The sequence below is a fragment of the Excalfactoria chinensis genome, chromosome 15 (assembly GCF_039878825.1).
Source record: "Excalfactoria chinensis isolate bCotChi1 chromosome 15, bCotChi1.hap2, whole genome shotgun sequence".
NCBI lineage: Eukaryota > Metazoa > Chordata > Aves > Galliformes > Phasianidae > Excalfactoria > Excalfactoria chinensis.
In genome coordinates, this window is record NC_092839.1 from 1,008,646 (window position 1) to 1,021,625 (window position 12,980).

At 41.6% G+C, this 12,980-nt stretch overlaps 1 protein-coding gene across 6 annotated transcripts in view; it reads left to right on the forward strand.

The window, feature by feature from the left end:
• Positions 1-12,980, forward strand: part of RBM39 (RNA binding motif protein 39) — a 29,310-nt gene that overhangs the window by 331 nt on the left and 15,999 nt on the right. The window contains exons 2-7 of one of the 6 annotated variants that reach the window (XM_072349757.1): positions 2,997-3,060; positions 3,283-3,354; positions 4,931-4,980; positions 6,657-6,851; positions 11,833-11,898; positions 12,003-12,056. In XM_072349757.1, the coding sequence (XP_072205858.1) occupies positions 3,010-3,060; positions 3,283-3,354; positions 4,931-4,980; positions 6,657-6,851; positions 11,833-11,898; positions 12,003-12,056 (488 nt within the window). In that variant the 5' untranslated portion in view covers positions 2,997-3,009. The remainder of the gene's footprint in view (positions 1-2,996; positions 3,061-3,282; positions 3,355-4,930; positions 4,981-6,656; positions 6,852-11,832; positions 11,899-12,002; positions 12,057-12,980) is intronic. The other 5 variants (XM_072349758.1, XM_072349761.1, XM_072349762.1 and 2 more) reach the window with 5 other exon arrangements.

The following is a 12,980-nucleotide window of genomic DNA, read 5'->3' on the forward strand; positions in this document are numbered from 1 at the left end:
GCCCGGACCGGGCGAGCCGCGGCCTGGCCCTCGGGGCGCTGGGGCCCGCGTCGTCCGTCGGCCTGGGCGCCTCCCGCTGCTTCTGCTTCCTCGCTCCGGCGGGGCGGCTCCGTGCCGCGCTCTCGGGCCCCGCCGGCGGTTTCCCCCGCGGTGTCCGACCCGCGTTCTCTTGTCGCCGTCGCGGGTGGCGCTCGGCCTCCTCTCGCCTCGCGGGCTCGGCCGCTCCCGCGGCCACGTAGCGGGCGGGTCCGGCCGTCCTCGCCGCCGCGTTGTCCCTACCACAGCCCCCCCACGATGGCGCTGTGTGGAGCGGCCCGGCCGGGCCCTGCCGCCCGTGGGGAGCGGCCCTCGGGCTGTTGACGCGGTGGCCGGGAGCTGAGGGCGGCCCTGAGGCCCGAATGGCCGCGCGGCGGGACCTCGGCCCCAGAGGAGCGGGGCGGCGTTCGGCCTTGTGGCGGCGTCGCTGTGAGCCCGAATTGGGTTTCTTTTCCCTTTGGTTGTGTTCGGAGCGCTGGGAGTGCCGGGCTGCGATTGTGGGTAGTGGAAGCGCCGTGCGGCCAAAGCTGTGTTCTCAGCCCGGGTGTTGAAGCTCTATGTAGCATTTCTCGATGCCTCCTGTTAGCAAAACGTGGACGGAATTGGTATTTTAAACTTCTTACATGGTATAACACAGCAGAGAGGGATGGATTTACGTTGCAAAATACTGATGAGGTCAGCAGTATTAAGTCTTATATTCTTTTAGGCTTCCTGTTGACCAAGGAAGTGACAAGTATAATTCCTATTTTATTTGATCTCCAGTGGTGTCAAGCATGCAAAGCTTTTATCTTCCTTAAAAAACAACAACGAAAACGCTTTTATTAGAAATCCTTTTAGTGTTTTTATTATTTAATGCAGGACATTTGGCAATCTGTTACAATTTCGTATTTATTTAAATTTTATGGATTCTTATCTGTGATACTTTACTAGAAATATTACTGTGTGTTGATTTTTAGCTGGAATTACAGAGTCGGTAGATCTGTGTGTTATAGAAAGAGAAGGTACTTCGGTGTGATACCAGTACTGCATTGATCACAAAGTGTACAATTGCATGAGCTGAGGCCGAAGGTCTCCATAACTCTGTGCTCTGCCTGTGGCAGCACCAAACGGCACACAGCCCAGGAGGAGCAGGAAGAGAGGGCTGTGGTGGGGCAACACTTCCCTCTGTTGTCTGCTAGTTGTGGCTCAGTGTCACCAGGGGTGTCTGTGTTAAAGGAAAAGCCTTTTCTAAACTTTTTTGTTTTTTTATAACACAGCTTGTGGCTTTTTCTTTGTTTGGGGCAGTACGTTCTGTGGCCCAGTGCTTTGTGATAATGCTTTTTTTGCCTTTTTCTGAACCTTCCATTGGATGGTTGTTTGCTTTTACCTCTATTTGTATGAGCGCAGCAATTAGCATTCCTGGTGTGCTTGTCCATGTGGTTCATGGTTGGGCTGTCTCTGTTCTGCCCCTGACCTCACCTTCAGGCCCCTTCTCTTCAGTGTGAAGAATCCTGCCCTAGCTATAAGTGGATATGTTATGTTGGCTAAATGTGCACGTAGAAAAGCAGTTGTGGGTGGAAGTTTCCACTCATCAAATTGTTTCTTGTTGAAACCAGATTTTGAGCTGGTGCTTCTTAGTGGTGCTTAATCACACTACTTCATTTAGACATACCTCCTATTGGTAGAACAGCTGGAGTTGAGTTGTGTGCATGTATCTACATGAGTTGAAATGCTCCCTGTAAATACTCTTGAGAGAAAGTAATATGTAGCCAGTATGTAGAAACTAAGGATGACCAAATTTGTGGCAACACTGTAGCCGAAAGGCAATACTTTAAAAATGATGTTAGTGTGCCTTGATGTTAAGCAATTGACTGAACTCCCAGTGCTCTGTACTAGTAAGGGTCTGTTTTATTTGTTGATATACTAATGGGGAAGAGAGACTTGGTTCTTAGAGGTTGTGAAGCTCTGGTGCAGTGATCTCAGTTAAGAGGTTATGGGTGAACAGCTTAAAGAATTCTGTAAATTTGGAGTGATTGAGTTATGCTGGGAAAGTGCCTGGAGTGTGCGGTTCTTGTACAGCAGTACCTGCAACCATGGTGCAAGAATTACTGTGCTTTAAAGAAGTTTATGGCACATGCGGAGGCAAATCTTCTATCTTGGGCTGCCTGCCTCAAATCTAGAGGCCTTCCTTTTAAGTTCTGAAAATAAAAGAAAGAACCTCTTTTATTGATAGTTTTTAGGAAGTTGAGTCTGTTCAGCACTGCAGAGTTTTGAGATGTTCTTAATAGTGGACTTGCACAGGAAAAGGAAATCAAATGTTAGGAGGATCTGGAGTATAATAAAAACAAAATGACACAAGGAGGTTGAGGTTGAAAAACAGTCTGTGACAGGTATTGCAGGGGATGATATGGCTTCTTTTTCTTTTTTTCCTGAAACTTGATAGTCTGGACTAAATGGATCAGGTGTATGCTTTTCTTAGTGCTTGAATCATAAGATTCTTCAGAGGCCTGTGCTATGCAGGAAGTCACATTTCTTAAAGGCAGTCCAAGTCATCGAGCCATTAAATGTGATGTTGGCAGGTGCAGGGAGTGTGCAGACATGTTTGCCTGAACATTTGATCTTTACATATTTCAGGTAGTCCTTTGGTTGAGCTCTGGTATTTCTTAAGATGGCCACTGGACCTGTTTTGCTATATCACACATGAGCAGTGCTCTTTCGTGAGAAAGAAATAGTTGGGAATACCTCAGGGGTTTCTGCTTGCTAATTGTCTGATAGCATTTGTGTTGTTCTCAGCTATAATTGTTTGCTTCTTTGTGTCACGTTCTTGACCAGCTCACTGGGTGAGCTTCATTCCAGACTTATTGGAAATAGCTACTGAGAGGATGATGTGTGAACTGGAGCTGATAGAGTAAGGACAATTTAAGGAAAAACTTAACACAGAGATGGTTTCCCTCTCAGCTGGATTTTGTTTTTTCTTTCAGGTGTCCTGAAAAAATGGCTGATGATATTGATATAGAAGCAATGCTTGAAGCTCCTTACAAAAAGGTGAGAAAAACATGCCAGTGAGGTCCTGAGTACCTTAATTTAGCATTATTCATGAAACTACTGCTGAACTGTAAACTAACATCCCTGGAGCCCTCATGATTTGTCTTATTGGCGATGCATTACATGTAACTTGCAAGTAAATATATGCTGTTAATGTAATTATATTGTGCAGTAGTTTCACTTCAGCGTGATGAATAAATGCCCATCTATCTCTCTTTGTAGACTTGCCTAACGATATCTCACCTCTACTCCCATGAATTCACCTTTGATTCCAGTGTGACTGTCAATCATAAGGTAGTAATTGAGTGACGTATCGCTGTACCGTGGTCCCCTAGGTTAAAAAAACAAACAAAAAAAAACCAAAACCAAACAAACAAAACCAAAAACAACCAACAACAACAAAAAAAAGAAAAAAAAAAAAACAAGCAAAAAACAAACAACAAAAAAAACCCACACCCAAAACAAGAAATCTCTCCTAAGATTGCCAGGTCCAGTTTGGTATAGCAACAAGGTGAATGCAGTGGTTTGGGAAGGCAGCAGGGTTCCAAGAATAACCTTTTCACCAGTCCCATGGCAAGTAAATATTTGAACAGTCTGCTGAGGGCAAGAAGAGTGAGACTTGCTCTTAATGCAGAAGGCTGGTGGTGGTTAATCTTTTAACAGAGCAGGTGGAAATCAGTTGCTGAGTGAACGAATTTACCTAAATTCTTGGATCCCTGAATAGGCCATTCTTAGCAAGTAAAAGACAGTATCACAGTCTGCGGTGTCATTCTAAACAAACCTCCTGTATTTCTCTGTCCTAGTTGTTCAATTAAGAAATGTCAATTCTGATGCAAAATTTTTATCAATGAGTGTAGTGATGTCTTTTGCCTAAACCAGCAGCAAATGAATACTGTCTTTTTTTGTTTTTCACCAAATGGTGGTGAAGTGTTAATGTCATGCATGCTTTAGCACTGGTTTCACAAGTAATGTGTATCGAACTTAAGTTGTTTAGGAATTGTACTTCTGATGTAACCCATGTGATTAAATTGTAAAGCAAGTATATAAATAATATAGCAGCTATTGTTAGTCTGTTCTGCAGTGTTAATTACAACCATGTCGTGAATTTTGAATGAGCATTGTAAGTTTTAAATTGTATATTTAGTTTATGTAATATTTAGTAGTTATATAAAATCTTGAAGAGAAAATTGTAAATTGTTATGTTAAAATTCTTGTGTCCTGGTTTAACATGGATATTTTCCATGTAAACAGGTATGGAAATAGGGAATGTTTAGGCTGGACTGGTGGATTATTGATGACTTTCTTGGGAGTCGACGTTACTAAAGCAGTGTGAATCCCTGTTTGCTTCAGGGCGAGATGTGTGACAGAGGTGGCATCAAGCTCTTACAACCCTTCAACGAAAATGAGCGAAGATCTCGGGAATGGCATCGGTCACAGGAAATGGATAGTGGCTGGCTGCTAGCGTAGCCACTGGGGCTTAGGCAGAGGTGTAGCCTTGGTACTGATCTGAGGGGCACACAAACCTGAAACCTCCTCTTATGTTTTATAGAAATAACATTTAACCACTTGAGTGCTGAATTCTACAGGATAACTTACTCTCTAAACCATGTAAGGAAGTATCTACAATTTAATAATCACTTTTAAATGATGTAAGTTTTGTATTTCATAATTGTATGACTTAAATTTAAGCAGCAAAGTGGTTAAACATGCCTACTTAAATTATCTAAAGCTTTCCATATTAAATTCTAAACAAGTAATTTAGTATTAAAATTTTTGTTTTGTATTTTCTTATTCCCATTCCCATTACCCTTTGACCACTTGAAATGTTTCCGCTTCGTCCTCACGATGTTCTTCTATCAACCCTGCTTAGGATGAGAACAAGTTGAGCAGTGCCAACGGCCACGAAGAACGCAGCAAGAAGTAAGTGTGCTAGTGCTCTGCATTAGGGCAAGGGGCTGGTGCTGTGAGATTCAGTATGCACGCCATTAGTGTTAAAGGAAATTAATTGGGAAACCTTGATATTTGCAGTTGTGGAAGTTATGAAGTTTTTTTCTTTTTTAACAAATGTAGTTACACCCTTTCCACTGATATCATCAGGTCTGTGGAAATATTTATTGGTTTAGCATCAGATAAAGATACGGACTTAGTAGGTTCTGCATGATTCATCTCTTGTATTTTTTTGTTTCTTTAGCTGTGTACTGATACTTGTATAAAATTGTAAGGAATTTAGAGCGGTACAACAGATAATGATTGGATTGCTTTCTTACAAAAGGTTCCATATTGGGTTCCACATCAACTTCCCCTCTCCCCCAGCCCCTTCTGTCCAATGTTTTCATTATTACTCATATTCTCTACAGAGTATTGTAGTCTTTCTATTTTCTATAACCACTGCTTTAAATAACTTCTAAAATGACATGAGAACTTTCAGAAACAGATTGTAGGCACACTTTCTTCAGGAAGCATTGCCGAAGTTCCTAGGTAGTCTCTGCCTTACTTTAAGGGTCTGTTCGCCACCATCAGATTTGGAATGCAAACATGATTCTCTTAGTAAATACTATGACTGTAAAACCCCACCAAAATTGGCTGATCACGGTATTTTAAGTTCTGAAGCTTTATGATTATGATTATTTTTTCTAAAGCATTTGTGAAACTCTTGCTTCTGTTTCAGTGGCCAGCTCCCAAACTGAAACTGAAAAAGACAGCGCATCCTAAATTTCAGAATTGGTTCTGACCTCTCCTTTCAGTTTCAATCAAAATAAAATATTGAGGTGTTTGTATATGTTACTATGGCTTGCTGCTGGACTGGAGAAGAACTTGGGGGTCCTGGTGGATGAAAAGCTGGGCATGAGCCAGTATTGTGCACTTAATGCACAGGTGGCCAACAGTACCCTGGGCTGTAGCAACAGAGGGGGCTGCAGGGTAAGGGAGGGTGTTGTCCTCCTCTGTTCTGCCCTTGTGAGGTCGCACCTGCGTTCCTGTGTCCAGGCCTGAGATGTAATTGACTTCAAAGTTTGCCCCAAACCTGCAAGAGCCACAGGTGTAGAAGAGCGAATGGCTTAGCGAGGAGTGGAAGTAGCAGATATGTGTTCAAAGCAGATGCAGAACTTTTAGAGTTCCAAGTGGTGGCAGACAGTGTCAGGAGAAAACAGTCTTCCTTTTCATCAAAATTTCCTATTCCTTTCTGTTCTTGTTTGTATTACTTGGCTTTAAAAATAAAGTTATTTTTACAAAAAATGTTATTTTTAACATCTTAATGGTGTATTTGAAATGTTTGGAGGACAGCATATACAGTACTGCATTTAATATGCGCTAGTTGTAATGTAGGAAGTATTTTGTTCTCCAGTCCTGTTACTCTGAGAACAAAATTAAATTGATCTTGTTCATTATGAATTTATGGGATTCCTGATGTTTACCCATCCCTTTTCCAAAATTCCTTGTACAGTACCAAGATGTAGCAAATTTTCACATTAATGCTTGTGGCATCAAATTAGAGGAGCTTTGGAATGTGAGTGAATAAATGAATAAAGGGAGTGATGACCCTGAGCTGCACCTGTAACCAAAGTTGCTTTTTTTTTTTTTTTTTTTTTTTAAATCAGGAGAAAAAAGAGCAAGAGCCGAAGTCGAAGCCATGACAGAAAGAGGAGCAGAAGCAAGGAGCGCAAACGGAGCCGAGATCGGGAAAGGAAAAAGAGCAGAAGCCGGGAAAGGAAGCGGAGCAGAAGCAAGGAGCGCAGGCGCAGCCGTTCCAGGAGTAGGGATCGCAGATTCAGAGGCCGCTATAGGAGTCCCTAGTAGGTTATTTATGATAAGTTGCTTGTGTGCTCCCTCAGTGTATGATGTGAGAGCTTAAAGTTTGTCTGCCTGCTTTTTGCTTTGGTTGTTAAGCACCTCAGAAAAGGGACTGAGAGGTTCAGACTGAAGATGGTGTCAATATGGATTAAAAAAGAGGAAGACAGTAACATACCATGTTCTTCTTGCTAGTTTTCCTTCTTAACCGCTTGTAAAACCACAACTGAAAGAATGTGTAAAACTAACTGGGAAGCAAATGCAAAAACTAAACTGTAGAGTGAGATTTCTACATCCTGAATACTTCAGTGTGTGAACTGGAAGGAATAACTGTTTAAAAGAACAAAAAAGGAGCAGTGGTCTGTGACTTGCATTTTAGACTCATAAAACCCTTTGCTTGTGTAATTGAAATTTATTACTGGATTGCTCCTCTGTATGTTTACTGCAGGGCTGATTTATGCATCCAAACTTGGAAATGTTTTGCCTTGGTAGTGGCCATATGCTGTACACTTGCTTTGCCTTTTCTCAGACTTATCTGGAGATGTAGAAGTGTTCTTCAGTGCCTCTGTCCTTTGGCTTGATAGGACTTCTGCTGTAGGTAGTTCGTGACAGTTGGCTTTGATTTCTCAGGTGCTATTTTTTTCACTGGTGTTATTTGCTTGAAGTTCCTGCTGTTCTATATTTTTGCCCTGCTTTATGCTCCTCCCATCACTTCTTTTAGCCCTCAATGAAGCAGAGAAGCAGTGAGCACTAGGCTGCATGCTTGACTTTGGTCAGTTACCTGCAACTGCTTCCTGTGTGTGCTTTGGGCTGGGTCTCATCGTGGCTGTTGCCAAACCTTGGAATGCAAGGTAATGTCAGAAGCAGGTACTAGGAAGAGGTGTTGGTTTTTTCCTTCTTTTTGCAGCAAGTGATGTCACTTTCTTTGGAGAAATCTCTTGAGATTTTTATGAATGTGCCTTTTCCTTTTTGATATTCTCTAAACTTGTACAGTTCTCTGCGGACTGGATTTTTGTTTCTAAGGTGGCTGGGTCCTTCTGCAGGGAGTGCATTCATTTTGTGCTCTTGGAATGCTGTCAAAAATGCTGGAGGTTTCAGGGTCTCATTCTGTGCTAAGCGCCCTCGATGTTGGCAGTCTCTGTGCTGCAGACATACTGCATCTTCGGGGTCTGCCTGGCATTCCTTGTGCTTTTTTCAGTCCTTTGTATTCAGAGGTCACAGCATAGCAGCCTTGCTTTTGCTTTGTTTCTCTTAAAAGGCTTTTTGCAGACTTGCTCAGGGCTTCAGCTCTGAAGATTGCAACAGTGCACAGTTGGTTTGTTTTCTACAGCTCTTTGGCATCTGTATGATTACAGGAGCTGGCTGGAATTTGTCAGTACCGCTGTTGTTGCTCCAGATGGCTTTGTAAATGTAGGAGTCCTAATCAGGATCTTCCTCCTATAAGAGGTGGAACCTGCTAGTTGTCTTGCTTCATGGTGGTGTTGCTCATCTAATCAGCTGGAAGTTTCTTCATCCTCTTGTTTGTGTGGGAGGCTGTTGCTCTTTGTTTTTTCTTCCGTTACTGAGTGAGTTCTCTGCCTGCAGATATTTGGGAGCCTTGGCATCCTGGTGTTTTGAAATATTCTCCTCACATAGAGATTGAAAAGCATTTTACTGCACTAATGCGTACCTTCTCTCATGTGTCCAAATGTGTTGTACCCTCATCTCAGCATTAGTGCTGACTGGAGTGCTCAGCAGTTAGCTGTAGTTTGCTTGTAAGTTGTGGATGATACTGGTGAAGCAGTGGATGTTGTAAAATGGTGTCAGAATTCTAGTTCTTAATCGGAAGGTACAAAGAAAAACCTCCTTTGCTATTTGGAACAAGCAGAGCTGGTTTAAAGATGAGTTTCTGCGTTGAACATCTTTGTAGCAGTTCTTAGTTCTGGAGATAAAGCCTCCTGCATCACCAGCCTCCTTTCCTTGTGTGCCTTTGGATCTACCAAAAATAATACTACCATATGATGACAGAGTCGTTATTAGCAGTGCCATCAGCTTCACATTTCCTGAGTAACAAACAATGCTTGAGGAGATGGAGATACATCAGCTGCTGGATGGAGAATTTGGGTGTGGAATCTCACCTTGTAGGGCTGTGCAGACAGTTCTGAGTTGGGTTATCGCAGACAGTGTTGCACTCAGCTGCTATATCTAACTCAGAACACTTGCATCATTTTCCACTCTTCATCCTCTTTAAATGATTTTTAAATTAAGATATGTCTGCTGCTGGTGGACATACAGAAGCATCTGCAGTACTGGAGAGAGGCTGTCTGTATGGTGTAGATAATTCTGAAGGAAAGGGATGGGCAATATGGAATAATAAATTCTCAGTCTTCAAATTTTGTCTTTAAACCTGAGATAGTCATTACTTGTTGCTATTTTTAAAAGTTGTGTGCTTGGCTTTCATTGTTGAGAGTGTCTGTGGAGCTTTTTCTGTGTTGTTCTTTTCACTTATCTTAGCACTTAAATATTTTAAATGTTGTAAGACTTTTTAGGAAAAGAACTCTACCAAGTGTACCTGCTTAGACATGGGGCTGCCAAGTCTCAGCTGTTCCTCACGTACAGCAGAACTCACTTAGACTGTACGTTTAATATTCTGGAACAAGAACTTAGACAAAGCTGTAGGAAAAAACAGAGTCCTTACGCATGCACTGAACGTTCATTGACTCTCTTGGCCTTTGTTGGCCAAAGCTTGCCTCATCTTAGAGGCTTTTGTTGAACTCCTGGATACAACTGATGTGAAAGTGGATTTTTTTTTTGTTTTTTTTTCCAGGCTGACTTCTGACCTCGTTATTGTTTTGGACTATGTGGCATCATGTAGGTTTAGGAAAACATGCTTTGCTATATGCGGGGCTTATTAACCTCCAGACGTAAAGATTAATTGCTTGTTACTCAATTATTCCGTGCATGAGAGCAGGAACTGGACATAACTGCAAAGAGCTTTTAGAATGGCAGATGAAAGAAAGAAGAAAGTTCCTTTGATCTCTAGCTTTACTGGCAGATCTCAATAGAAAAATCCAAATAAGTGCATCCTGAGGATTACTGTGACAAAGATCTTCAGAAGTTCCCTCAAGCTGTCACCTTGCCTCAGACAGTTGCTAAGACTTCTCACTCTGTTATGTCTTTGCTTTGCCAGTTTTTTAGTGTTCCTTTGTTTCTTTAAATCTTACAGTGCTTCTTTGTTGAGAGTGAAAACGAGCAAGAGATTATTGGAGGATTAATGTTGTTTATTTATTTATTTTCTCAGCATTTGAAAACTCACTATACCTTCTCAGTTGTTCTGCTTGTTTGCTTTTTTAACTAGTTTTAAGCAAAGAGAGTGTTTTCTTACTGTCCCTGAAAGCTTATGATCTTAGTCATTGGCAGTTATTCAGTTGGTCTGTGTTTTAACAGTCTGGATAATGGGGTCACTGTAGTTAGTGCTACATATTAATTGAAATAGATACCACAGTGTTCTGCAGCAAAATGTGTGAAGGTGCAGGGCAATCCCCTCTGATAAGATGCCAGCCTCTGAAACCAGTTCTGGCATCTCCAGATGCACTTTTTGGCAGTATATTTTGGGGGTGTTGGAGAACTTGGATGGGTGTTCTCAGCAGTTCACCCAAATTGGTTAAAATACAGCATTTCCTACCTTTGGATGTTTTTCAGCGGGTATTTTTTATCCAGAGTAACCTTAACTGAACATATTGCATATTATGTACCCGTTTTTATGTCATATTTTGTCTTAACAATTACTTTCTAAACCATCTGATTTATTTCCTTTTATTTTTTTCCAGTGATGCTCAGGGCCATATTTCCCTTCCTTTAACCTGGCCAGCATGGCTCTGGACGTGAGCCCTGTCCTTCCACCTGTTATGGTGTCGTGGTGTGTTTAGAATGGGCATCTTCCTCCACATTGTGAATGCTGAGCTAAACTATCAGCATTGCTGCTTCCCTGAGTAGCAAGACAGCCTGGCTGCCTACATGGACTTAGTGAAAGACTACATAGTATCTTCAGACTGCTGTATTTTTCAGGGTGTCTTCACATCAATTTATATCCACAGGAGAAAGAAACAATTCTGTGCAAATGGAAAGACAGTCCCCTGGCATTCAGTCTGTGTAGCATTGCCTCTGACATTCAGTGGATATAGAGGAGGAGGACTCACGGGTGGCATTTTTTGCTTTGCACCTAGGAGGAGGTGAAGTACATACAGGGAGAACACAGTAGTAGGAATTTACTGCTCACGTCACAGTCTGTTACTCTGCCACAGGAGCTAGCAAGAGGGCTGCCTTGCTGTGGAAGGAACGGGCAGATTGCCATTTGTTGTAACAGCCTGCAGAACTAAAATTAGATTTAGCCAAGAGATGGTTGCTTATGTAGATAAGGTTAACTGCTCGCTTAAGTAATTCTGTGTTTTGATGTCCATTCAGAACTTAAAGGAAGCTTTATTTACATTTCGATGACACTTTGTAGTGAATGTAGCAGAGACAACACTAAGAAATTTCCCAGGATGTTTCCTTTGCAGGTATCTGCGGGGAGCTACTTTGCTTTCCACTTGCATCTTAAGTCTCATGTAGTTTTTAATTTTAAGATGTTATACCGAGTCCTGTCTGCACTTGTCAGTGAGATGTGCATGTGGGGAGATGCATAAAAAAGACTGGGACGACAGCTGTTGCTCAGAATACTTGTGTACATGTGTGCCACGTCTGGCCAGCTCTGGCTTCAGTTCTTCCTTGGAGTCCTGCGTGTTCTGAGATGCTGCAGTGTTAATGAAGCTGAGCAGGGCGCGTGTTCAGGGCCTGGAGGTTCCGCGTGCTGTGCGCGGCGTATGCATGCACTGGGTACTGCTGATGGGAGGTGCTGGCAGGATCAGGTGCGTGGGTGGGTGAGCGCTGTCAGTATAATGTGAGTACAGACAAAATCTTGACTTGAGGTGCTCTGGTAAGTAATGTCTGTCTTTGCTTTTGCCGTAGTTCTGGTCCCAAATTCAACAGTGCCATCAGAGGGAAGATTGGTCTGCCTCACAGCATCAAATTAAGGTTTCTGAGTTTTCTCTACTTTTTATTGCAACATTAATAGGTTTTGTTTAAAATAAGACCAGTGTGTTGAAGTTTTTGGTAACCTTGTTCTTCTCTCTTTACAGCAGACGGCGTTCCAGAAGCAAAAGTCCCTTCAGAAAAGACAAGAGCCCTGTTAGGTAACTATTTTTATACTTCCCTTGTTTTTTCCCCTCTCCATTGAAGGGTGTAGTGATGAAATAATGTGTGACTGACTACTCAAGCTATCCTTTTTAAAGTCACAAGTAATGCTGGAATTCATCATTCAGAAAGCCTGTTAAATGAGAACATGGAAAAATGTTGCTTTTTTTCCCCCATGTCATCCTTCCTCCCCCACCTCTAATTTTTAGTGTACAATTGTAAATAATGTCAGTTTGAAAAACATGCCTTGCTTTCATGTTCATTTTTTGTGTTAATCCTAATTTATCTAGCTTTTCTACTAAATATGGAATGGAAAAGTGCTGCTGTTTTTTTCGTGTCCATTATTGATGTTATTTGTAAAGAAGCCACGTAACTGAAATCCAGAAAGTGCCGATCCATTCTTAAGCTTTTCAATTAAGGAACATTTATTTAAATCACTGCTGATTAAATTTGTTTAAATTTAACTCTATTAATTTTGCGAATAATCTTGCATGCTTTTTTCACTTACTAGCAAAGTAAGATAATTGAGCTTTTTCTTGTGTTTTCTCAGTAAGATTTTGATCTGTAGATATGTCTAAATGTTAAGCTACTGGAAGTTCAATCTGGAGTCTGGCCTGCTAATTCTATCCTATATATCTAAAAGTGCAAGCCAGATTTTTTCTAATTTTTTTTTTTTTTTCCCAATTGAAGCTTTAACTTTTCAAATGCAGGTGTTTAATGTCAGCTATTCAGTTGAAATCTGCACTGATCCAGTCTGTGGGATGACAGTCTTTATTTGCTATTTGTTTGATTTTTTTGGGAGGAGTGTTAACAAGCTGCAAGTATAAAGCAATGAGGACTGGGAGCTGTTGGTGTACATGGTAGTGTTTATGCAGTGCCTATAGTGACTGCCAAGTGATTGGTTACATACCACTTCTTAGTTT